This window comes from Dreissena polymorpha, chromosome 11 (assembly GCF_020536995.1).
Source record: "Dreissena polymorpha isolate Duluth1 chromosome 11, UMN_Dpol_1.0, whole genome shotgun sequence".
In the NCBI taxonomy this organism is placed as follows: domain Eukaryota; kingdom Metazoa; phylum Mollusca; class Bivalvia; order Myida; family Dreissenidae; genus Dreissena; species Dreissena polymorpha.
Window position 1 is genome coordinate 54,644,087 of NC_068365.1, and position 25,937 is coordinate 54,670,023.

A 25,937-nucleotide genomic window follows, 5' to 3' on the forward strand; every position below is an offset into this window, starting at 1 on the left:
CACTTGATTGACTAACAACATGAGGGATGTCTTTTAATTCTTCAATACAGCCATTATTTTACATATCCTGCAACGACTCGTTAACATCTGCTAATCTATCTGCTTTAAAGCTGATTGGTTATTTCCAGATACACATTTTTCAGGTAATTGTAAGAATGGTAATGCGTAATCGCCTACAATACAGTCAATTATATCAGGATTGGCACCAATGATTTTCCGAAAAAAAGGACATGCCTCTTTAAACATTTTACAAGAGAAAAACGGGAGAAATGATACTTTTCTTCACAATGTGCGTATTATATGTAAACCAAACACGTCAAACAATTCTCCTCTATCCCCGAGGGCCTACCTTCTTGACCGCTACCACGTGGTCGCTATGTGTGTGTACCAACCCTGTCCCCGCCGGCGAAGCGATCTCTCCTCTCATCCTGACTGTTTAATTAATAAATTGCCAACGCCAATACGACACAAAAATAAATCAAATTTCACAGTTAAATGTGGTTGAGAAAATAAATAAAACGATTTAAATCAAGTCTTCGCTCTACCCTGCTTGCCTGTCGAATGACTAAACCTACAAATATGTGCACGAGGAAATCTTGATTTCCGCACCATTGGACATATATCACCTTCAAAAACCTGTATAACCAGTTTATTCATTCACACAACGATAATAAATACATTCATGCCTCTATCATCGGATGCCTGGAAATTTTTCAAACGGGCTGCTGACAAGAAATCAGTTACGTGCATACTATGCCCAACGACACTGTCGTTGCAGGGGGTACATCCAAGCTCCGTAATCACATGAGATTAAAACACCCCGCTGAATTTCGATGTGAGCCATCTCCAGTAAAGCTGACATCACTGGACTGCTATGTAAATACTCCAAAAAAGATGACTGGCTCAGAAACAGAGTCAATTACAATATTTTTTTGCATGATATGATATGTCACAATTTACACGTGCCGTGAAGTATGCCATTGTTTTGACTACCATTTCTTGATAAAAATCAATAAAGCGTGACACTGATTACACCCGATCACTTTTGTTTTGTTTGTATTGCAAACTTTAACTATTTGCCTGTTGCAAAATATATTTACGCTAATTGACAATTGTTATTAATCAGCATGTAATTCTTAAAGGATAATGGGTGTTAATAAAACTCAACACAATTCAAATTCTGTACTAGCTTTTATTGATCGAGATGTAGAGACATAATTATGTGTAAATGATGTGAAGCTAATATTACAACAAAGAAATATCACAGTTCACCGACAAGCATATGAAACATTGTTTATAAACTCATACGTTTTTCGGATGTTGTTTTTTATTTATGTGGTACAAAGACAGGCGGTTAACCGGTTAACCGCTTGAATATCAAAACAGGTTAACCGGTTACGGATTGGCTTAGGTTTGCCATCCCTAATTTTAAGTAATGCTCCTTTTTTTTGAGTTACAATGACAGTTAAATGAAATGCCACTTAAGAAAATGAATAATAACCATAAAACACGGGAGGCACATTCTCTGATCATTTTACTGCACTAAGTTCTCTAATGTAATAATAGGTCTCTAGATACCAGACTAATTAACTCTAAAAATGATGTTTCCATGAATAATTGAACACACGAAATGATTTGCACACAACATGCTAGTTTCCTTTTTCTAGACACTGCTCTTAATTGGGATGAATGATGATATAGTTTTCTAAGTTTTTTTGTTTTGTTTCCATGCCTTGTACCAGAAGTTATATCAATGATAAAAGGAAGGTTACTTGAATGTCGAAATGTGTTATTTTGTACAACAATACAGTGAATTTTAACTAGGGATACAAGAGGTTAACCGGTTAACCAACCGAAACGACTACAAAGGTTTCCATGTATAAAGCGCAGTGTTTTACCTCAAAGATTCAAATTAAAAAGCTGGTGCGCGCTATACATTGATACAATGCTATCCTGGCTGCTACCGTAGGTTTCCACGTATAGCGCGCAGTTTTTTACCTCCAAAAATCAAATTAAAAAGTTGATGCGCGTTATACATTGATACAACGCTGTCCTGGCTGCTAAATTGGTAAAAATATGTTGTGTAATCGTAAATAATCAAAATGGCCGCCATGTTTTTTTTCCAGAAAACCACCACCCTATAATCTTACTGACTGAGGGGCCATTGTCGAAACAACCATAAGTCGCTACTGGTAGGTATGAACGCTGTAGAAGAAGTTTTGTCAAAATAAATTTGTTTGAATAAACTTGCGGACATTTCTTTGTTTGTGTTTTAACACTTCCTTTTCGATGAATTCCGATGGGGATTGTTGTCGAGAGCAGGCAAAGGTAGGTGCGAACGAGGTCTTTTTACGGGTAACGGTAGGTGTGAAAGGGGATCATTTTGCACTTCGTAATTGGCAGATGATATTGAGTAATATGTGCCACGACTTGTGACAATATGCAATTGCATTTTGTGTGTATAAATATTCAACGTTCAACTGTGGTGTTTCAAACTATCGTTAGCAATCGCCTGAACTACAACACAGAGAGATATTGACATCGTCCTTCGCCCGCATACCTCAACAATTGTATCCCTGTCTTCTATGCGTAATTCAAATTTACCGGTAATGCCCACGCTTTCCCGAAGGAAAAATCACACGATGTACACTAATTCTTATTTTCTCACGTTTTTCACGAAATGCACGTGGACTGTTAATCTTTTGCAAGAAAATTATAAAATTGTCAGAAAAGTATAGTGCTATGCAACCCCTGCTCATAATCATAATGACGCTTCCTATTTTGAATGCTTAATTAAGCTTTCCAATGCCCCGGATTATTGGACTGTGTAATAGTAAAATGGCGGCCATTTTCGGTCCGATTTGGTGGTTTTATTGTCTTGAAATATTTTTTTCTCCATTTTTGCATTTAAAAAACAGCCTGCGCGCTATACACGGGTGCGCGCTATACGTGGAAACCTACGGTAAATTGGTAAAAAATATGTTGCGTAATCGTAAATAATCAAAATGGCCGCCATGTTTTTTCCCAGAAAACTACCACCCTATAATGGTACAGACTGAGGGGCCATTGTCTAAACAACAAGAAGTCGCTACTGGTAGATATGAACGCGGTAGAAGAAGTTTTGGTCAAAAATAAATTTGTTTGAATAAACTTTCGGACATTTCTTTGTTTGTGTTTTTTACACTTCTTTATTGAGGAATTCCAATGGGGATTGTTGTCGACATTCCGGAGAGCAGGCAAGGGTAGGTGCGATAAAAAACAGTTGAGACATTGGACGGCTTATTTTGATGTTTTGTTAACCAATATCCAACACTGATTGCTTGCGAAAATACAAATGTACTGTGTTTATAAGAAACAATTTTTTTTAAGAATTGCATTGAAAGTTAAAATCCTGACGAGTTAATGTCAAATTTGTTTATCAAAAATTAATATCATAATGATAATTTACGTCAAACGGTTCCACCATTACCGTCCGATGCAAGTTTTATTTAAGAAAGCCAATTATTAACTAATTAAATAAATAAACATCAATTAAAATATTTAAAAAATAAAACCGTTAAATTAAGTATTTGTGTAATTGCTTAAAATTTGTGCGCTATTGTACGTTAACAAACATGCGTAACTATCAGTATTTGAGATCATAATACTTAGTTACTTAGCTATTTAATAAATGTACTGATTATATAAATTTTTTAACTAACTTACATTTTGTTCAAAATTAATTTAATTTGCATTTGTGTCCTTTATTTTTCCCACATTTTTTAATTGTATAATGAAAATCAAACAATAATACTTCGGCTACAAACGCTAAAATGAAAACAACAAAATATGCAATTATTGAATAAGAATAGATGCGGATTAGTTGAACACACATGACTCATTTTACGTCGAATTGAAAGGAAAAACACATTTCTACATGTATATTAAGCCAATTTGAGTTTCAAAAATTAAAACAGAATGAACAAAGGAACACACCATTTTTTGTGAGCGATACGACGCGAATGTAATATAAGCGGCCCAACAAAAAATAAGTAAATAACTAGTGAAAATGAGCATTGTGTAGATCTTTAATTTTTTACTCCTATGCATTTACGCAGGAAAAATACATAAAATATATAGCATACATTTACAAAATTATTAAAATAAATTGTATCATACATTTTATTACGAAACTGGCATGTTATCAACGCAAGCGATTTCAAATTTTAAATAACTTTTATTTCTACAGAGCGGTTCGAGCGGTATGACATTTTTCTGTACTCTAAAACAATTTAACTACTTAAGGTGGTTAGGTTAACAGGTTACGGAAAAAGGTTAACCAGTTAATGATTTTTGTAACCTCTTGCATCCCTAATTTTAACTGATTTATTGCAAATTAAAAATCAGTGTTACATGTTCTTGACAATGTCAATCCGTTTTGTTATGGGCTTATGGCTGTAATGTACATGTATGAAGAACAATAATTGTCTGTTTACCAAAGCTATGTACTTGATCAAGTTAGGAGATAAACATAAGATTTTGTGGGAAGACAGATCCAGGAATGTATGATCCTGACTATTAATTATTCCCAATCATTAATTTGTTAAAGACAAAATTACCGGAGACATGAAAGACACTATTATACAGCGTTATCCACAAACACTTTCTGTTTTAGTTAAGCAATCCAAACCACTACTGAGATGAATTACAATGTGTTCTAAGCTTACACTTCACATTTTTGGAAGTAAGCTAATGCAATTAAGCTGTATTGATACCCATAACTTTGTTTAGGTTGATTAGCGCTTATTAACCCTTCATGCCCAGCGTGTGTACTATGTTTTTCGCGTATGTTGTATTTCTATCAGCCAAACGCCGCGGATCAAAAATAAATGTCCGCAAAGCGATCTATGCCTGCCCAAAAAAGTTTCTGTACATTCATTAGAGAGAAATAAAAACATATCAATTTCTATTAAGAAGTTTTGTCACAAAAAAGGACTAGTTACTTGGCATGTCCTTAAAAAGGCAACCTTCTATCCATACATGATACTGCTTACTCCAATATACACATGGACAATTACTGATTTACTGCTGCAAATTCTTTTTATTTTTTAAATCATCTGAATTTGTTAATTGGAGTCCAGTATTTGCTGTTTCAGGAATTAGTAAATTATAAGTAATGCTTCTTTTTTAAGTTGCAATGACAGTTAAATGAAATGCCACTCAAGAAATAATAATAATAACCATAAAACACAAAACGCACATTCTCTGATCATTTTACTTTACTAAGTTCTCTAATGAAATAATAGGTCTCTAGATACCAGACTAATTAACTCTAAAAATGATGTTTCCATGAATAATTGAACACACGAAATGATTTGCATACAACATGCTAGTTTCCTTTTTTTCCAGACACTGTTCTTAATTCAGATGAATGATGATAAAGTTTTCTCAAAAGTTATTTTTCTGTTTCCATGCCTTGTACCAGAATTTATATCAATGATAAAAGGAAAGTTACTTGAATGTCAAAATGTGTTAATTTTTATAACAATACAGTGAATTTTAGCTGATTTTTTGCAAAATAAAAATCAGTGTTACATGTTTGACAATTTCAATCTGTTTTGTAATGGGCTTATGGCTGTAATGTACATGTATGGAGAACAATAACATGTACATTTGTATCTGTTTACCAAAGCTATGCATTTCATCAAGTTAGGTTGATAAACATAAGAGACCAAAACAAGGCTTCAAGCAATACTGAGTAATTTGAGTATTTTAGTGCTTGGCACATTTATAAATGATATGCATTTAATATTATTTGATCTGGGAGCCAGACATATGCCCTTCCAAATGTTTCTAACGTTCTAAAGAGACAAATGATTTCCAAACATAGGAGGGGTAGTTAGGTTTACTTTTATTAAAGTAGCAAAAAGAAACTGGACGCTGAAAATATTATACGTTAAGTAAAAATAGCAAATTGATTTATTTAATAGCCTGCCTTTGAGGTCTGAATGAAACCACTGCCTCAAAAATATTTTCCCTCCTAATCATTTTATCAAAGGCCGACATATTGCCTCCCAGACATACGCTGCAACGGATATATGGCCTCACAAATATATACCACTCTGGACATGCCCTTCCAGACATATGCCACGCCAGATATATGCCCTCCCAGACATATGCAAAAATGGACATAATGCCTTCTCAGACATATGCAGGCCTCTATATATATTTCCAGACCTACAGTACAGCCAACGCGGAACAAACACAATCCTCGGCTACGCCACAGCCAGAATATCAGTACGCGATGGCCACGTCGTGTGTTCACGCGGCGTATTGCCGAGGCACGTGACATCGATCCAGCAACGACGCAGAGTCTATATTAACCCTGCGTACTTTCGCGGAGTTAATCCGTCGCGGACGTACGCGGTGGATCGTGTTAAAAGATATACACCTACATGTACATTTGTGTAGCGAAGAAACCTAGATTAACGCTACTTTCATACTTATTATTTGGCACGTAATACGCTTTTACAAATTATCATTGAATTAATTACGCACAATGCTATTGTTTCGTTGATTCTCAAATGAGCTTTATTAAATTTGAAATGCGAAACACGCTTCCGAATTTTAATGCTAATGCGACATTAACAAATGCTAGCGTCAAATAAACAGTGCTAAAATATCCTTTGTCTCCATAAAAAGCGCACGAAAATTATGCAGACATGTAGAACGTGGCGTGTAAAGTGTGGGTGTATTTTGTGTAGTATTAAAACATGAACATCACGTCAGGCGTGCTCAGTGGAAAAAAAACGCCCCGATTGGACGGTATTTCATCACATCTTTAAGGTAGCGCACCTCTAATGATTTCCCGCGATTTCTTCAAAGGTTGAAGAGCCTACTATTAGGTGCCGTAGCCTAGTGGTTAAGGCGATAGACTAGCAATCTTTTGGGATATTCCCGCGCAGGTTCGAATCCTGCCGACGACGTATACTTTTTTGCGACGCGTTTTATTTATTTTCTAACGTAATTTGATTTAATATGGCATATAAGCTATATTTATTGTTAAATATGTTGCAATTTTTATGCACATTCTTCAATTATTAAAATTAAAACAACGTTATGGCGAAATTGGGTGATTTACTGTTGAAAATACGAACCATGCATGTTGCATTTTTATTTTTATTTCAAAAAGTAAACGGTAAATCTGTCTAGTTCTTGGTATTTTTGCTGTATATAGTGTTTCTATAAAAACTAAGTTTAAAATATGACTTAAATGATACTATTTTGAATTTTATGACACTTTGTTTTTAACCGACCCAATTTTTACTTGGCTGAAATCACTTACATTTCATGGCGCTCTTCCATAGATAAAAATTTGTAAAAAATAAATGTCTGTAAAAGAATACTTATTTCATCTTGTTTAAACTTTAAACACCTTTACAGCATCTGTACACACCAACTGCATGCCCATATTTGGAAATTTGAATGAATTATGGAACTTTTATATACCCCAGGGGTGAAAATAAACTGGACAAGAGCCGAGCGTGGGGGTGGTTTTGAAAAAATCGGTATATTTTTTTAAAAAGCATGGAAAGCCTACCTACAAATTTGCATGTAGTTCAGTGAAATGATGCTGATTAAGAAAATAATTAATTAGATTATATTTGGATATGTGCCCATTAGAGGTGCGCTACCTTAAATAGTAACAAATGCCAAAATGTTTTATCGTAAATATTTACCAGAATTTGCTTTAAAACTGGAATATACTGGATAACCGGGTAATGACTAGCGATATCAACGGTGTAATATAATAAACAAAATATACGCATAGTCAAACAATAGTTATAATAAGCTGATAATTAACAGAACAACAATTAAGTGTTGATTATTGATGTGGCTTCAAACTGCTAATTGTCTCAGGTAAAATAAAATAGCAAAAACAGCTGCCTGGTCTCATAAATGTCTCGATATTAAAGGGAAAATAATTGTACATAATTACGTGACATTGTTTATGTGTGAAATGCATACACAACAGGCAGGAAACAAACTTACTTGGGGGACACATAAAATATGCTTATATGCTAATACATGTTGTCGTAAAAATAAAACCCAAAACAAATATGTTTGTTGATCGCTTAATATACAGACAATAATCATACGGCGCAATAAACGCACACAAAGTAACTTAAAGTACTTCAGCCGATTCTAAAAATGACAATGGTAAATGATTATTGCAATTTTATTAATACATGCCCGTGATAATCGTGTTTTGTTTTTATAAATTCGATTTTTTAAAAATTGCATTCTTTTAAAATAATTATTATTTCTATCCGGATTACAGCAATTTCTCTAGAAACGGGAATGCAATCACTAAAAACAAAACAACAGCATGTTTTTTTATTAACTATTTTATCTATTTTGAATCCGCACACATTAAATTAATTATGATTTTAAATATTATTATATTTTTTCTTTAATTTATTTTGTTTTGTTTTATTATTTTAACGAATCATTTTTAAAAGATTTTTATTTGAAGATGCGCATCGACTCGAGGATCGCGGCTTGCCTCGGCATGTCTTGGCGGACATATGCGAAGCTGCACGGCGAAATGCGACTTGCCGTTGCATACCGACGCGACTTCAACTCTGCCTTGCTGCCGCGGATTGCGAAATACGATTGTTCTGTGTTGGCTGTACTGTACTTGCCCAGCCCACTGACCATGCAGGGCCATTAGGCCTAACAATCTACTTGCACTGCATTTTTAATACATTGAAAAACATTACTTCTGATAATAAAAAAACAGGACTTTTCCACTGAAAAACATACTTAATCACTTACCCATCTTTGTCTTCATACAACTCATGAAGTTCTGATGTGCACTCTGCATATCTCTGAAAGAGAACAATAGGACTTGCAGTAGAAATGGTTAAAATCATAGCAAACATCAAATAAACAACATGGCTCATCACACAATACTACATGAATAATGCCCCCATATAAGTTGAATTTGAGTATGGAAAACCCTTACACAACATGACTGCCATATTACTTCCAGGTATGATTCTTGTATGAATGTAAATAAATGGTTGAACCTACAAAACACTTGGTGAATTCACCACAATCCATCTGATTATAATAGCGACATTCATCAGTTATCCTAGCTATATAAAAAGATTCTGCGTTCAATAAATGCTGATGCCCAGGTTTAAACATTGTCAAATGCGGTTTATTTGCCCACGTGAATAAGTCTTTGTCCAAACTTAAGTTAATGTCAAGGTCGAAATATGCTCAAGTGAGGACTTCATGGAAGTATCAAAGCTTATTAGTAAGCAGTACTGCCAGTATCTAAGTTAACTTAAAAGTCAATTTGGGTTACACAATATTATGCCCCTCTGAAATGTCTTAGTTCACAAGAAGGTCAATGTCAAGTTCAAAATGAGGTCAGATTATGTTCATGTATTTTGAGTGCTCATACATGTAGATAACATCTGTGCAAGTATCAAATCTTTGCATCAAAGGGGTACTGATGTTAGGCAAATCATGTCAATTTTTGGTAACCAAAATCTTTGACATAGTGAAACTTTATAAAAGTAGGTCAATGACAAGGTCAAAATAAGGTCAAGTGATACGGGTGTGTTGAGAGAGTTCATAGACAACTAGAGCTTTGTCACAGACGTGCCGTATACCCCCACGTGCCGCATTGACACAGACTATTTTGCATGCTGTCTTCACAAAACAATAGAATCAAATTTATGGCGATTTTTAAGAATTATAATGCCATTATCATTTATGACCTTTTCGACCTTTGACCTCTTGAATTCTTTCCCATGACATGCCGTCCAAATTTATGGCCATTTTTTCACTTTTGAACTCCAAGTGTGACCTAGACCTTGGAGTTATGGACATAATTCTTTTGCATGACACATCGTCCAATGATTGTGAACAAATGTACCAGGTATTTTTAAAATCTCACAATAAATGACATAGTTATGGCCCGGACAAGATCATTTATGGCCATTTGTGAACTTTGAACTCACAGTGTGACCTTCATGTTGGAGATATCGACGTAATTCTTTCGCACGACACACCGTCCAATAATGGTGAACAAATGTGCCAAATGATTTTAAAATCTCACAATGAACAACATAGTTATGGCCCAGACAAGCTCATTTATGGCCATTTTTGACCTTTGAACTCACAATGTGACCTTGACCTTGGAGTTATCAACATTATTCTTTCACGTGACACACCGTCCAATGATGGTGAACAAATATGCCAAATGATTTTAAAATCTCACAATGAATGACATAGTTATGGCCCGGACAAGCTCATTTATGGCCACTTTTGACCTTTGAACTAAAAAATTGACCTTGACCTTGGAGTTATCAACATAATTCTTTCGCGCGACACACCGTCCAATGACGGTGAACAAATGTGCCAAATGATTTTAAAATCTCACAATGAACGACATAGTTATTGCCCAGACGAGCTCATTTATGGCCATTTTTAATCTTTGAACTCAAAGTGTGACCTTGACCTTCGAGATATCGACGTAATTTTTTCGCGTGACACACTGTCCCATGATGGTGAACAAATCTGCCAAATGATTTTAAAATCTCACAATAAATGATAAAGTTATGGCCCGGACAAGCATTTGACCCTTGAACTCCAAGTGTGACCTTGACCTTGGAGATATTGACGTACTTTTTTCACGCGACACACCGTCCCATGATGGTGAATAAATGTACCAAGTTATTTTAAAATCTAACGATAAATGACATAGTTATGATCCGGACAAACTTTCGGTTTAAAACACACTTAGTGACCCCGTGACCTAGTTTTTGACCCAGCATGACCCATATTCAAACTTGACCTATACATCATCAAGATACAACTTGTGACCAAGTTTGGTGAAGATCGGATGAAATTTCGGGACAGACCGACAGATGGACAGACCGACCGACAAAGTGACTCCTATATAGCCCCCATTACCAATGGTAATGGGGGTATAACAATTATGCTAGTAAAAAAGCTTTTTAAGAAGTTTTATGGATGTCAAAGGAAACATCAATTGTATTAACCTTGTACAAAGGGACAGACAGATGGAAAAACAATTCGGAACGCATTTTTCTATATGCCTCCCACAATCAGTATAAGCTGAGGGCATAAAAACATTGCAATTTTCAAACTCAACAAGTCCCACCCAAGTGATTCTAAGGTGAGACCTATTGTATATACCTTATTGCAAAAACTTATTCTGTTTGTCATACTTACATCTACAAGATTTCTAGTTCGATGGTCTTTGTTGATCTGATCTCGACCCTGAAAGGTTTAGATATTTCACAGTAGAATAGAGTGTGAACACAATAACGAATGGGTTAAACATTATCAAATACAGGTGACAAAAATCATAAATGCTAAAACGAAATGAACATTTCTATCTTCTTATATAGTTACAAATGATTAAATAGTACAGCAGCGCTTTTTCTCCACTTAAATGTGTCCTCTCAGTCTCATTTTGTTCATAAATTTCCAGATTATGTAGTTTTGGGATTGTTGTTCTGCAAATAAACCAGATCAATGCAGTTGGCAACGCCCCTTCTTGCATTTAATATATCCAGATGGGATTAAATATGCATCTTTTTAATTGCCTAATCAACCCCAAACTTTCCAATGCCCTGTGAATTATAACATCAAAGCGTAAGATAAGAATGTGTCATCTGTCAATTATTGTGTAGGTCAGTAAACATTAGCTTACACAGTTAAATCCAGTTGATGATCTCAGAAACGAGACCTGATTGAGACATAAAAAATGTCGGTTTATTTTTAAAAGAATTGATAAAATGCAAATGTGAATGAAACCAGCATACAAAGTCGACAAAACATATATATATAATTTTGACCATTTAAACACAAACAAATATTGGTTTATGTTCAACAAATTAACTATCACATCTCCTCATTTTCACAAAATCACGTTGCCTAACGTTTCAGGCATATATGAGAAATGGCATCGCATAATATCAGAAAATAAACAAGGGAAAATGCAGGAGGTGCCACGTTTTTTTTTTAAGAAAATGGCAACAAATCCACGTAAGTATGCCAAATACTATTGATCACGGAACATTATGGTATTTCTGCTAATGGTTTACTAAAAACTCGACATAAAAATAAAACATAATATGTATTAAAACGAACCAAACCAAATGAACCACACCTATCACATAGTAAGTCATGAAATATTTTTAGAAATTTGCTTTTTTTTAACTGAAGAGAAAAAACCTGTTCTACTTCTTCTTAACAATGTTGTAAGAATCATTCATATTAATAACAAAATCATATGAAATAACAGAAAACTTAAAAAAAACAACGTGAGAATTCGCTTTTTAAAAGGGTAGCATATTGATTTCCATGGCACTGGATAACAGACAAAATCATTAAATACTGGCACCGACCAGATAAAGTCTGGAAATACGGCACTGGATTATACATGAAATCAATTGATAAACAAAATTTGCACATTGTTAGGTGTTACTAAGAGAGACATAGGTAATGAAATTTATTACAAATTTGTCTAGCTGTCTTGCGTCTTAACTTAGCGCAGGTATTGCGCAATAGCTAATCAAGCACTAGTGAAATGTCATTTCTAATTTACATAGCAATTAACATCTAGCTTGATTTACATGTTACTTTGATTCTTAATAGATGTCTGCATTGTTGTACTTTGTTTTGGTGTATATTTCTTTCTTTTCAGATATCCTGCATTTGATTCACCATTGCGGAAAGTGACAACAAACTATAAATAAATGTACTTGCATATTTTCAAATTAGGAACATCTCCCCATTTTCCATTGCAAAAATGTAATACTATGAAGACATTTTCTGGAATAGTTGATGAGTTTGAAACTTTGATTAATAATAATATCATTATTCTGCAAGCACACCATTCATGTACGTTGTTTTTATTTGCTCATTAGGGATATATTTAACATTGTTTTGTGTTAATTTATGCCTGAAAATAGTTTATGTGGCCCATATTAAGGCTCGATTGGTCATTGTCGGCTAGGGTACTACTTACATGTACAAAATGTACCCCCGGTACTTTTAGGTACACTTACATGAACCCCGGGTACTTAAATATACTATGTACCCGGGAAATGTAACGCTTAATTGGTCGTTGTTGGCTTTTTTAAAATGAATTTTATTCACATTTATGTAAATTTTCGGTAAAACAGCCTATATATTTTTGAAACTCATAATCAAACAAGCATGTTGATGCAGTTTTTTTTTAAAGAGAAGTTTGTTTAAGATGAACACTATTGTTTTACGGTAATCGGTAGCGCGTTTTACGACATCCGATTTTCGGCGGTAATAAAACTCGGGTATAGTCTAAATCGCTCAGGTACGATAAATATACTTTATCATATACGGGGTACATAAGTATACTTAAGAGTATAAGGGGTACATGTAAGTAGTACCTGAGCTGACAATGACCAATCGAGCCATATTAAGGTGCTGCCTAGATTTAGCTCAGCAGATTAAGTCTATATATCCAGAAATCTTTCAGTTTGTGACGCAAGCACCAAATTTGGCACATATACTCTTCAGTAACTATAGATTTGATAAAGCACTTTAGCCAATACAAAATTTCAAAATGGCGTCCATTTTCAAGATGGCCCCCGTCAGGATTGAAAAATTAAAAAAAAAGAAACAAATTCTCTGAAACGTTTTACTGCTGTGAATATTACTTGATTTTGATTTCGTACACAACAATTTGACTAGTTTGAATTTAAATTAAGGCATTGTTTAAGTTTAATATAGTACACACAAATCCAACATGGCTTCAAAAATGGCCACCAAAATGGCCACAAAATCCTATTTATGACAGTGCTCCAGCTAGGCCTAAATCGAAGGGCGCCGCGCCCTGCCCTCCCGAACCTCCGCCCTGCCCCCCCGAACCTCCGCCCTGCCCCCCCCCTCCCCCCCTAAAAAAAAAAAAAAAAAAATTTTTTTTTTTTTTTTTTTTTTTACATATGATAATTCATAAATCTCTTAATACATTGTAATTAGTTTAATCCTCATTGTAGACATTATATTTGAATGGTTTAATAATAATGGGAATAATACAATTATTTATAACATATAAATTAACATGCAATAGGAAGCATTCCAGAAACACCCGCGCGCTCGAACGTGCCCTTTTCACAAAATACTGTTGTCGAAAGTGCCCTTTTGACAAAATACTGCGCGTCGAAAGTGCCCTTTCGACAAAAAAGCCCCCCTGCCCTTTTCAAATCCTAGCTGGAGCACTGTTATGATCATAGCTATGTAACTATCTACTCAAATTTGATGAATTTGGTGTCTATACCCAAGTTTCAGGGGGCAAAGAACACATTTATTTCGTCAGACAAAGTGTTAGTTAATAATGTCACACAGAAATCCAATATGGTGTCTAAAATGGCTGCCAAGATGGCTGCCAAAATATATTAATGATCATAACTTTGTTTCTTTCCACTCAATTTTTGATCTAGATTTTGGTGTATGTAGATAGGTTTCAGGGGGCAAAGAACACATTAACATCATCAGACATTTTTTAAGTTCATTATTTTTCACACAAATCTAAAATGGCCGCCAAGATGGCCGTCAAAACCTATTTATGATCATAAAATATGGACTGTATAATATTTTCAGCGTCCGGTTTCTTTTTTCTACTTTAATAAAAGAAAACCTAACTACCCCTCCTACGTTTGGAAATCATTTGTCTTTAGAACGTTATAAACATTTGGAAGGGCATATGTCTGGCTGCCAGATCAAATAATATTAATTGCATATCATTCATAAATGTGTCAAGCACTAAAATACTCAAATTACTCAGTATTGCTTGAAGCCTTGTTTTGGTCTCTATGTTTATCACCTAACTTGATGAAATGCATAGCTTTGGAAAACAGATACATGTAAGTGTTCTCCATACGTGTACATTACAGCCATAAGCCCATAACAAAACAGATTGACATTTCAAAAACATGTAACACTGATTTTTATTTTGCAATAAATCAGCTAAAATTCACTGTATTGTTATAAAAATCAACACATTTTGACATCCAAGTAACTTTCCTTTTATCATTGATATAAATTCTGGTACTAGGCATGGAAACAGAAAAATAACTTTTGAGAAAACTATATCATCATTCATCTCAATTAAGAACAGTGTCTGGAAAAAGGAAACTAGCATGTTGTATGCAAATCATTTTGTGTGTTCAATTATTCATGGAAACATCATTTTTAGAGTTAATTAGTCTGGTATCTAGAGACCTTTTATAACATTAGAGAACTTAGTGCAGTAAAATGATCAGAGAATGTGCCTTTTGTGTTTTATGGTTATTATCAGGGATCATATTTTTGTCAGTTTTGTCGCAGTCATTGAAATTCAGATTTAAATCTTCAAGCAAGTCGGGCTAGTACTATGGGAATTTGAACAAGCCCGAGTCAGATTTTACTAGCCCAAACATTTTTGTTAAAAATGCAGATAAACATAACATAAAACATCCAAAGAAGCATTCATTTATTCAATCTTTAGAATACAATACAAATCTCTTATTAATTTCATCTTCATCCAAGTTAGCTTCCTCGTCATCTGAGCCAGCCTCTTTCGGATCCTGAAATAAGAAGAAATTAATTTCACACACAGATTTCAATCAAATCACAATTATAAATATATACATAAAGTTTAGGTAAAAAATTAGCAGAAATGTATCCCATATATCCATGTGAAAGAGAGAGCAAACCTGAACCACCAGAAAATATATAAGCAATTAAGTGCCAGGTTATTCTACAAAAAGCCAGTTGACAAATGCGTCAATCACAGTTACCTCAGATTCGCATTCCTCAACGACGTACTTGAATGACAACTGTTCGGCCATTACTCTCTGTCCCGAACGCAACGCAAAACATTTATTTTACATTATAATAGTTATCCGGGAACCACAAAACATGCGCTTTATGCGCAGTAATCCAATTTTCGTCTGATTGCCCAGCACATGTGTGCAGTGTGTTAAAACATAAGCGGCTGTTGATTTAAGCTGCTCAAAACTTTGTTTACAAATATTGAAAATGAAAGTCACAGTGGAACTCGTTTTCTGTTTAATGAATTGTACCAGCACGTCGGGCTTGTAATAGTGGATTTCCTACAAGCCCGAAAGAAAAAATACTAGTTTTTTGCTGACGGACTAGTGCGAATTTCGACGACTGTTGTCGGTCCTAGACCGATTGAGGTCATGAAAGACCGATTGAAAATCCCAAACAGTCGGTCTGATTCTGTTTGCTCAAATTCCCATGTCATGAAATCGATTACACAGTGCACACCCTAATTACATTCTTATCTCAATAAGGTGTGATAAACCATTCGCTGCAGTCTCTAAACCGGACAGGACCAGATTATGTCAGCCAACTAGTATCAGAGTATGGCCCCAAGCAGCGAAGATTCGCGTGGCTGTGTATTAGTCACGCGTGAATAACCCCCATGTCAATATCGATATACCCAGGTTTCAGGGAGAAAATATCACATTTATATCATCAGACAAAATGTAAGCTAATTTTGTTACACAAACATCCAACACGGCGACAAAAATGGCAATTAACACAATACCAAGGACCACAAGTCGATAACTTGTTACTCAAAAGTTATGGTTGTTACGTAAAACGCCATAGTTTAGGAAACAAGGAACACTTCAATCGAGTTGAGGTTATCATTAAGCAGTTGAATAATCATAAACTCCAATTTATGACATTTGGAAGAGAGAATGAACTAGCACATGACTTCAAAATAGGATCAGGTTTTACTAACTTCTGTAGACTTCATTTTTTACCGTTGCTGAAAATCATTGAATATTAATTACAGCCTGAATAAGCATGAGTTCTTCCAAAAGGTTAATATTATACACTTTGTGTTCCTTTGACTATTTATTTACATCAAAGCAGAAGTAGATGGTCTTATTGTCCCTTTCGGAGTAATGCAGGATCTAGATGAGCAAATCTCTATCCTCGCCCACCAACTGTGTGGTGCTACAACGGGATCGTTATACTGTTTCTTTAACAATTTCAACAAAAGAGCAGGATAAAAAGCACGGTTAGAAGCGATCTTAACAGCCAAGCTATTCCCCAGAGTTTTGGCTCTGTATTTTCTCGTGAATTTATAAGCAAAGACCGACTTTCCTATGATATCTCTTATGATCGTTTTCCTAACCGCCTCAACTGCATGAACATTCACATCTGACCCAGCCACTATCTTATTGACCATGTTTCTCAGAGTAGGGTTAGCTGTGTATGGAGAGCAGGTTGTAATTTGCGTTCATACGTTTATGAAACATCCCAAATTCTAATCAACACTTTAAACTACTTTGTGGCGCATCAGTGATGATTTCAGCAGCCTTTCAATACAAGGGTTGGTCAAACGTTACAATGGTGTGAAGGTTGTGGCAAGTTTGCAAACTAAGGCTTATGTTTACAGAATGCACGCTTTGTCCCCATTGTACATATTAATCATAGGCAAGAATTTGAATGACAATTGCAGCCCAGGGTACTGTATTTTCTGGTGCAAGATACGCATCATTCCCTGCAAATTCAGTGTTGCCTGAAGCTGAAAAATATTGATCCTCTTATCCAAATCCAAAAATAACGGCAGGTCCAAACTATGGCGTTTCACATAACAAGCATCACGTCAAAAGTAATGGACTTGTGGTCCTTTGTATTGTGTCGTTTGACGCCATGTGAGATTTCTGTGTAACATAATACACTTAAACTATGTCTGACAATCGTAATGTGTTCTTTTCCCCTCGAAACCTCGGTATAGACACCAAAATCATCAATTTTTTGAGTGGAAAGTTACAAAGTTATGATCATTAATAGATTTTGGTGGCCATCTTGGAGGCCATTTTGGATGCCATGTTGGATTTGTGTGTAATATAATAAACTTAAACTATGTCTGATGATGTGTGTTCTTAATGTGTTCTTTGCCCCTTGAAACCTATGTATAGCCACCAAAATAATCAAATTTGGGTGGATATTTACATAGTTATGATCATTAATAGGGTATGGCGGCCATCTTGGCGGCCATTTTAGACGTCATGCTGGATTTGTGTGTACGATTGTAAACTTAAACAATGTCTGCTGATTTTTATGTGTTCTTTGCCCCTTGACACCTAGGTATAGACACAAAATTCATCAAAATTGAGTGGATAGTTACATGGTTATGATCATTAATATGTTTTGGTGACCATCTTGGCGGCCATTTTGGACGCCATGTTGGATTTGTGTGTAATATGATAAACTTAAACAATGCATGATGATCTTAATGTGTTTTTTGCCCCTTGAAACCTATGTATAGCCACCAAAATAATCAAATTTGAGTGGATATTTACATGATCATTTATAGGTTTTGGTGGCCATCTTGGTGGCCATTTTGGACGCCATGTTGGATTTGTGTGTACTATTGTAAACTTAAACAATGTCTGATGATCTTTATGTGTTCTTTGCCCCTTGAAACTTAGGTATAGACAACACATTCATCAAATTTGATTGTATAGTTACAAAGTTATGATCATTAATATGTAATTGACGGCCATCTTGGCGGCCATCTTAAAAAAAAAACTTTCCGGATGTCCGATTGTGGTGAACTTTTGATATGTTTTAAAGGACCTACTACCCTACCGGGATCAGTTAAAATACCCTTTGTAGCAATTTTTTGGTGGTTGAATGTATTTTTTTCATATATTGACCCTACTAGTACTTCTTGCTAAAAACAGAGTATTGGCGGCCATCTTAAAAACAATGCCGCCATTTTGAATTTTCAAGTGGCTAACGTGCTTTTTGAAGAAAGGGGTACCTAAAGGTAGGGCTGCAACAATAAACCGGTATATCGGTATATATCGCAATACGCAATCCGCATATTGTATTGCGATATGATTTTCATCATACCGGTACGAAAATTTTACAAAAATTCATTCACATTTCGTCCAGAAAAGCCATCCGAAATTATGATAAAAAGGTAAACAAAACAAAGCAGTGTAAATTATTTTTTACGTAAAAATAGCATTCTAAAAAGTGTATTATACGGAGTAGCGTTGTTACATGGGAGCATTCATTCGATGCTTTTGAACAGATTATCGTTGAATTAATTGCGCACAGCTGTAAATGTTTCGTTTGATTCTGATTTGAGCATTATTTGTAATCCGAATTTCGGAAACACGCTTCCAAATTTGAATGCTAACGCGACAATAAAAAATTATAGCATCAAATAAAAAGTGCTTTATCCTTTGTCTCAATAAAAACCGCGCGAAAATTATACAGACATGTAGAACGTCGCATGGAAACTAAGGGTGTATTTTGTGTTGTATAAAAACGGGAACATCACGTCAGCTGAATTACGCGTGTTCAGTGGGAAAAACGCCCCGGTTGGACGTTATTTCATCACATCTTTAAATAGTTACAATTGCAAAAATGTATTTGATACTTAGAAAATTTGCGAATGTTTGTGTTTCTTATTATTCTTGAGCACATTTATAGTAAATATTTACCAGAATTTGCTTTAAAATTGGAATTTATGGGATTATCGGGTAATTGGCAAGTTATAATTTTGGTACAAGTTAGCAATATATGGCGATATATTGCAATACGGGTTTTTGAACTGACAATATATTGCGATACGGTTTTTGGCGTATTGTTGCAGCACTACCTAAAGGTAATTTATGCCAAATTTCATGCTTGCATCACTTAGTGAAAGATTTTTTCAATAATAAGCGCAGCTAATTCCCGGTGCTGAGTTTCATGAAAAAAGACTAAAGGAGTTCCGACGGTTACCAGACGTTTCCACACCAAACCATTTCCTCACTGTGGACATTTCCATCCCAAACCGTTTCCTCCCAAGACGTTTCCTTCCCAAACCGTTTCCTCCCAAGACGTTTCCTTCCCAAAATAATTTACATGTGGACTTTTGATATTTGATTAAGTAAAGATAATTAGGTATTTTGATGCTTTTTATATTGGATTAATTAATGATACAGTACAGGCAATGTGTACTTTGACAAAAACGCGTGTCTTAAAATTGGAATTTATGTGATTATCGGGTAATTGGCAAGTTATAATTTTGGTACAAGTTAGCAATATATTGCGATATATTGCAATACGGGTTTTTGAACTGACAATATATTGCGATACGGTTTTTGGCGTATTGTTGCAGCACTACCTAGAGGTAATTTATGCCAAATTTCATGCTTGCATCACTAAGTGAAAGATTTTTTCAATAATAAGCGCAGCTAATTCCCGGTGCTGAGTTTCATGAAAAAAGACTAAAGGAGTTCCGACGGTTACCAGACGTTTCCACACCAAACCATTTCCTCACTGTGGACATTTCCATCCCAAACCGTTTCCTCCCAAGACGTTTCCTTCCCAAACCGTTTCCTCCCAAGACGTTTCCTTCCCAAAATAATTTACATGTGGACTTTTGATATTTGATTAAGTAAAGATAATTAGGTATTTTGATGCTTTTTATATTGGATTAATTAATGATACAGTACAGGCAATGTGTACTTTGACAAAAACGCGTGTCCGTGGTGTTCAATTTTTCCGATACCGATGGGTGACATTTCGCGGAGGGCGGACACGCTACTGACCGCAGTGTTCGGAGAACACCCGAAATTGCCGCGATTGCATGCTATCGTTAACGGGAACACCCGTGATCACCGCGATGCTGCGCAGCCACCGTAAACACCTGACTGCGAGGGTCATTCACACGTTTTAAATGTACATGTACAAAATAAAATCATATACTTCATGTACATGTAGATATTATGTGCACATTTTTTATGTGTACTTAAACTCGGGCAGTACGTTAAGTTGGAAACTAAAACTAAGCGTTTAGATGATCAATACGATTAACTTTTATTGTGTTAATCAATGCAATTGCCCTTTTTGTTTTCACAAAATTGGGTTTCATTTTTCCCGATTTCCAGAAAATGACTTGTACATGTTGCATGAAATCTAAATATAGCGTGTTACAGCGTGTTTGATTTTTATTTTATTCAGATGAAATGTCAATTCCAAATCATTCGCGAGCTACCCCGGTACTTAAGAAGAAATTCACTACGAAACTTTAAATTGAAATTAAAAGATACCAATGTTGTCTGCGCTACGAAGATTTTGTGTCAAAAATAAATACACCCACGCCAATTTTCGCGCGCTTTTTATGGTTCAGAATAGTTCTGGCTACCATAACTTTAAATGTCGCTTTTTATGATTTTTGACTGGCGCGACTTTATATACAGGTCTGTCAATACTATGTAAACTGTACGCTGAAGTTTCTTTAGCTAGGTTCAGAACAAAGAAAATGAAAATATCATGGGCATATATACATGTATTATCTGTGGCTACAATTTGTAACAGAACATGAACTCTACACAACGCGCACACTAGGCGTCATGTGATTTACGAATGTTGGAATACACCTGTTCTGATTAGGCGCTTATTTCATCAAATCTTTAAATAGAAACATATGCAGAAATTCATTTGATAGTTTAGAGATATGGCGAACGTTTGTGATTTTTGCATTTCTATCACACTTTTATCTTCAACATTGACCAGAATTTAATTATGTTCAATTATTTTATTTCTAGCAAACACGATGAACACTGCGGTAGATATTATGGGTCCGCGGTGATTCGCGGTGTCCACCTTATGGAAAACGGCCCCCGCAAATATTTGATCTGAACACCCATCGCGGGGGTTGTTTGGTAAGCGAACACCGTAAAATGAACACCGCAACGAGTGGCGTTTGTCAAAGTACACATTGCCTGTACTGTAATTAGATGGGTTTTTTTTAATTTGATCTTATTATTCATGAATGGGTTAGTATTTATCAATTGTTTTGTAAAATTACCTTGTTTTCCATACAAATGGGGCAATCAAAAAAGCATGAAAGTAACAAAAAATATGAGATTTGATACAGATATTAATTATCTTTTTACTTATTACTTGTAAAATATATAATGTGTGAAAAATCAATTGATTGTGGCATTAACACACAAAAATAAAACATTAAGGGTGCTTTTCAAAATAACTAGTTAATATTATCAATATTCTTAATCAAGTGTGCCAGGTTTGGCTGTTCAAATATTTCAAAAGAGAAGATTTGAAAGATCAAGATTTTACACCACTTACATTTTTTCAACAGTAACACTTATTCAATAATATATGCAATTTATATTAATTTGTCATGATCTTATGACGTTATAATATGTGTACTATCATGTAAAATGTATTATAAATTTTGATTTGTTTCTTATAATGAATATGTTTTTATTTTTTATTTTCATAACTAAATTCATTCTTATGCAACTCAAATGTAATTATAAATTATAGTGTATAATTGTATCATAATATTTAATATTTATTTGTCTGGGCACGCAAAACACTTATCAGACATTTGTTAACTTATGGTTTCTTTTGTTTTGCTTTTAAGGATGATTATTTGTAATCTATTTCATTTTTATAAAGTTCTTATAAAAGCATATTAAGATGTTCTCAGAATGTCTTTCTTTTTTTCATAAAATTAATTGCAATTGAAACATAACTGTGCTTTTTATCTATGGACGTTTGTTTTTTATTATTTAAAATGAATATCTTGTTTAATTGGTTTTTATGTTATTAAATAATTAATTGTTTTATTTTAAAACAATCTTTGAAGATTGTTTTTATTCATTAAAACAGTTTATATTTGTGAAAAGTGAATGAATAAATAATAATGGCATTCATTACATTATTTGGAAATAATCCAATTTTGTTTTATTTGATAAGTTATGCAAGATGTAGAATTTTTCATAATATTACTGTATTTATTTCTAAATGGGAAATATAATAATAAACCATCTGTCACATAATCAGTCAACAAAGTAACAACAACTAAACCACCATATCCCTTTTCACACCACAAAAAGTAACAATAAACAGATGATCTGTCAGGCATTCAGAGCTGACGAGGGTACTGATTATCTAGGGGTAGATAAGGCTATTACTGATAGGGGTTGCCTTGAGATAAAGCTGCAGTATGGAAAGAGTTAAATTATCTTTTAGGATATTATTAAAATTGTCATGACGCAAAATTAGGAAAAATTTCATCAACAAGGTGATAAACAAGGATTAGGAAGGGATTAAACTGTTATTCAATCAGTTAGGTGTAAAAGTGTCAATTAGGCTGTCAATCAAATACGAACTTTTTATATCAACAACTTATGCGGCACCAAATTGATAACTTATTATACCAACTATTTGCAATACAAATGGGGCAATAAAAAAAAATTACAATCAGAGTTACATAACTTTGCCTGCACAGTCCCCTTATGATAGTTAGTAAGTGTTGCAAGTATGAAAGCAATAGCTTTGATACTTAAGGAATAAAATGGACCTAAAAATAAAACTTAACCAAAATTTTCAATTGTCTAAGTATAAAAAGGGCACATAATTCTGTCAAAATGCACGCCAGAGTTACCTTACTTTGCCTGCCCAGTTCCCTCATGATAGTAAGTAAGTGTACCAAGTTTGAATGCAATAGCATTGATACTTTCTGAGAAAAGTGGACCTAAACGCAAAACTAAACCGGACGCCAACGCCAAGGTGATGACAATAGCTCATAATTTTTTTTTTCAAAAATAGATGAGCTTAAAAAACAAACGTCTGGGCAGGAAACGTCTTGGGAGGAAACGTCTGACATTCGTTCTGACTAATGAATAATCTGATTTGTATTGACAGAACAATTTTCATAAAAATGCATAGGGTTAACTTTAAAAAGCAGGCTTCCTGAAAGGGCCGGACCGCCGGTCTTGTCTGGCAAAATTCTTTACGGTCCGGCAAAGTTTCTAATATTGCCGGTCCTTGTGACAGTCCAAACAAAATATGACTAAATACCGAAAAGTCTAATACTTGCCAAAAGAAAGATTACACCCAATTGGAATCCCTCTTTTCGTGAATTTCAAGCCTTTTTGTCATTAAGAACACTAACGCGTTACTAGTTCTTATGAGTACTCTCCCTTTGTTGTTCTTTTTCGAAAACGTCAATTTTATTGTTCCGACATATAACCATCTATCCAATTACAAAGGTTGTAACAAAAAACTACACATGAAAAAAATGCTTATACAAATGATCGAAATTGTCAAAATGAAGTTGTCATCATCATATTAAGCAATGTTTTGCTTTATGTATTGTCGGAACGCATGAAATAACACGGAAATTTGCGTATATCAGTGTAATATCGCATAATGCCATTATCATTTTATTTTTGATAATATATAACAGATAGTTTTGTAAAAGATTGATATTGTACGGAATATATAAGAGTATATTTTGTACAAGTTGACTACATAATTACATATTATATTGAATGAATCCCATATTCTAAAATTACAGTGTGTTACATTTGCATAAGAACACATAATGATTTGATGTTATATGTTCCAAAATCAATTACTTATAGTTGTCCAATACTTATACACAGGCTGCACATTGCAATTAATATGAGTTAAACTTTACTAAATTCTTCAGTTTTAATCTCACGCTGTTCGGTCAGGTGAATTTTTGTCCAGACAGGCTTACTTTTCCATCAGCCTGTCCGGTTGACAGGCACTGTTTGGGACTTTTCAGGAAGCCTGAAAAAGCCTGTATCTCTCCACATATTTTGTATTGTATGTTATGTCCACGTTTATAAGTCGAATACGGCATTTAGTCGGACCATAATTAAAATTTAAAGCATAATAATGTGTCCACAAAAACTGGATCAACATATCGCGAAAACACATTGCATATCCCGAAACCACAAAGTTTCCAGTGTAATCTTACCGGTTTTGCACTAAACAAAGTTTCCTTCGTCATTGCATCCATAAGCCGCTCTCGTTCTTCGTGGTATCGACGCTGTTGCTCTAGAAGCGTTTCCATTTTCAATTGTCCGAATTATCGGGACACACAAACTGTAATCATCCGGGTCCTCCTGTTAGGTAAAGCTAGCTTTTTGTTCGAAACTAAATCGTTTTGAAACGTTTTTAAAAAACTAGGCATTTACATACTAAAAAATGTATTTTTTTTTCAAATTAAAATTTTTTATGGAATGTAAATAAGTATTAGAAACGCCAATGATTGTTGAATTTTAAAAGAAAAAAACTGCCTATCGATTTCAGCAAATGTGAATATATAGTGTTGTGTGGCGCCTAAATGGTATGACTCTGTGGCGCAACGGTAGCGCGTCTGACTCCAGATCAGAAGGTTGCGTGTTCGAATCACGTCAGGGTCAAACTTTTTTCGCATCGTTCTGATATTTTCTTTTTATTTTCATTTATTGTCCCTTCAACTGATTCATACAAAAACATACATAAACTTTTTTTTTTGATACGTCATATACAAATATGCATCATGTTAAAGAACATTAAACGACATTCGACATTTCGAAATTCAGTTCCTCAACCGTAAATATTTTATTTTTTATTTAATGTTCATTCGCGTTACATTATCGCGTGGGCATTGCGCGATAAAGGTGCAACGGCCTCGTTTTGTTCGGTGGTTTTGATACATGCCAAAGCGCTTGCTGAATGCCGGTCGAAATATGAGTGACATCCTGGATCATGTATTATCAACATTCTTACAGTTTATCTGAAAAACAATCGAAAAACAATCCGTATGCGGCCAGCGGGGCTCCAGGTCAGCCTGCGCACTCGCGAAGTCTGGTCAGGAGCTACGCTGTCCGCTTTAAAATCACGCAAGTATAAGCGGATAGGGTAGCTCCAGACCAAACTTCGCGGGCGCGCAGTCTGGTTTGGACTACACTGGTCGTATATAGCGTAAGACCCATTTTCGCATGGTAATATATAAGTTACTACATAATGTACCCTAACTAAACTAGTAAGCAAAAAATACACTTTTCATT

General features: G+C 34.8%; 1 protein-coding gene and 2 non-coding genes across 3 annotated transcripts in view; 2 read left to right on the top strand and 1 right to left on the bottom strand.

Moving 5' to 3' along the window:
• LOC127850553 (splicing factor 3A subunit 3-like) overlaps nt 1–25,028 on the bottom strand; it is a 49,887-nt gene extending 24,859 nt beyond the window's left edge. Inside the window, exons 1-3 of the mRNA XM_052383673.1 lie at nt 24,860–25,028; nt 11,254–11,301; nt 8,818–8,870 (exon numbers count right to left, since the gene is read on the bottom strand). Coding sequence (XP_052239633.1) covers nt 8,818–8,870; nt 11,254–11,301; nt 24,860–24,955 — 197 coding nt within the window. The 5' untranslated portion in view covers nt 24,956–25,028. The remainder of the gene's footprint in view (nt 1–8,817; nt 8,871–11,253; nt 11,302–24,859) is intronic.
• On the top strand, nt 6,884–6,965 carry Trnaa-agc (transfer RNA alanine (anticodon AGC)). Its single transcript has one exon. It is a non-coding gene; the product is annotated as a tRNA-Ala (tRNA).
• A 207-nt stretch (nt 25,029–25,235) lies between the features above and the next one.
• Nucleotides 25,236–25,307, top strand: Trnaw-cca (transfer RNA tryptophan (anticodon CCA)). Its single transcript has one exon. It is a non-coding gene; the product is annotated as a tRNA-Trp (tRNA).
• Nucleotides 25,308–25,937: the final 630 nt, after the last annotated feature.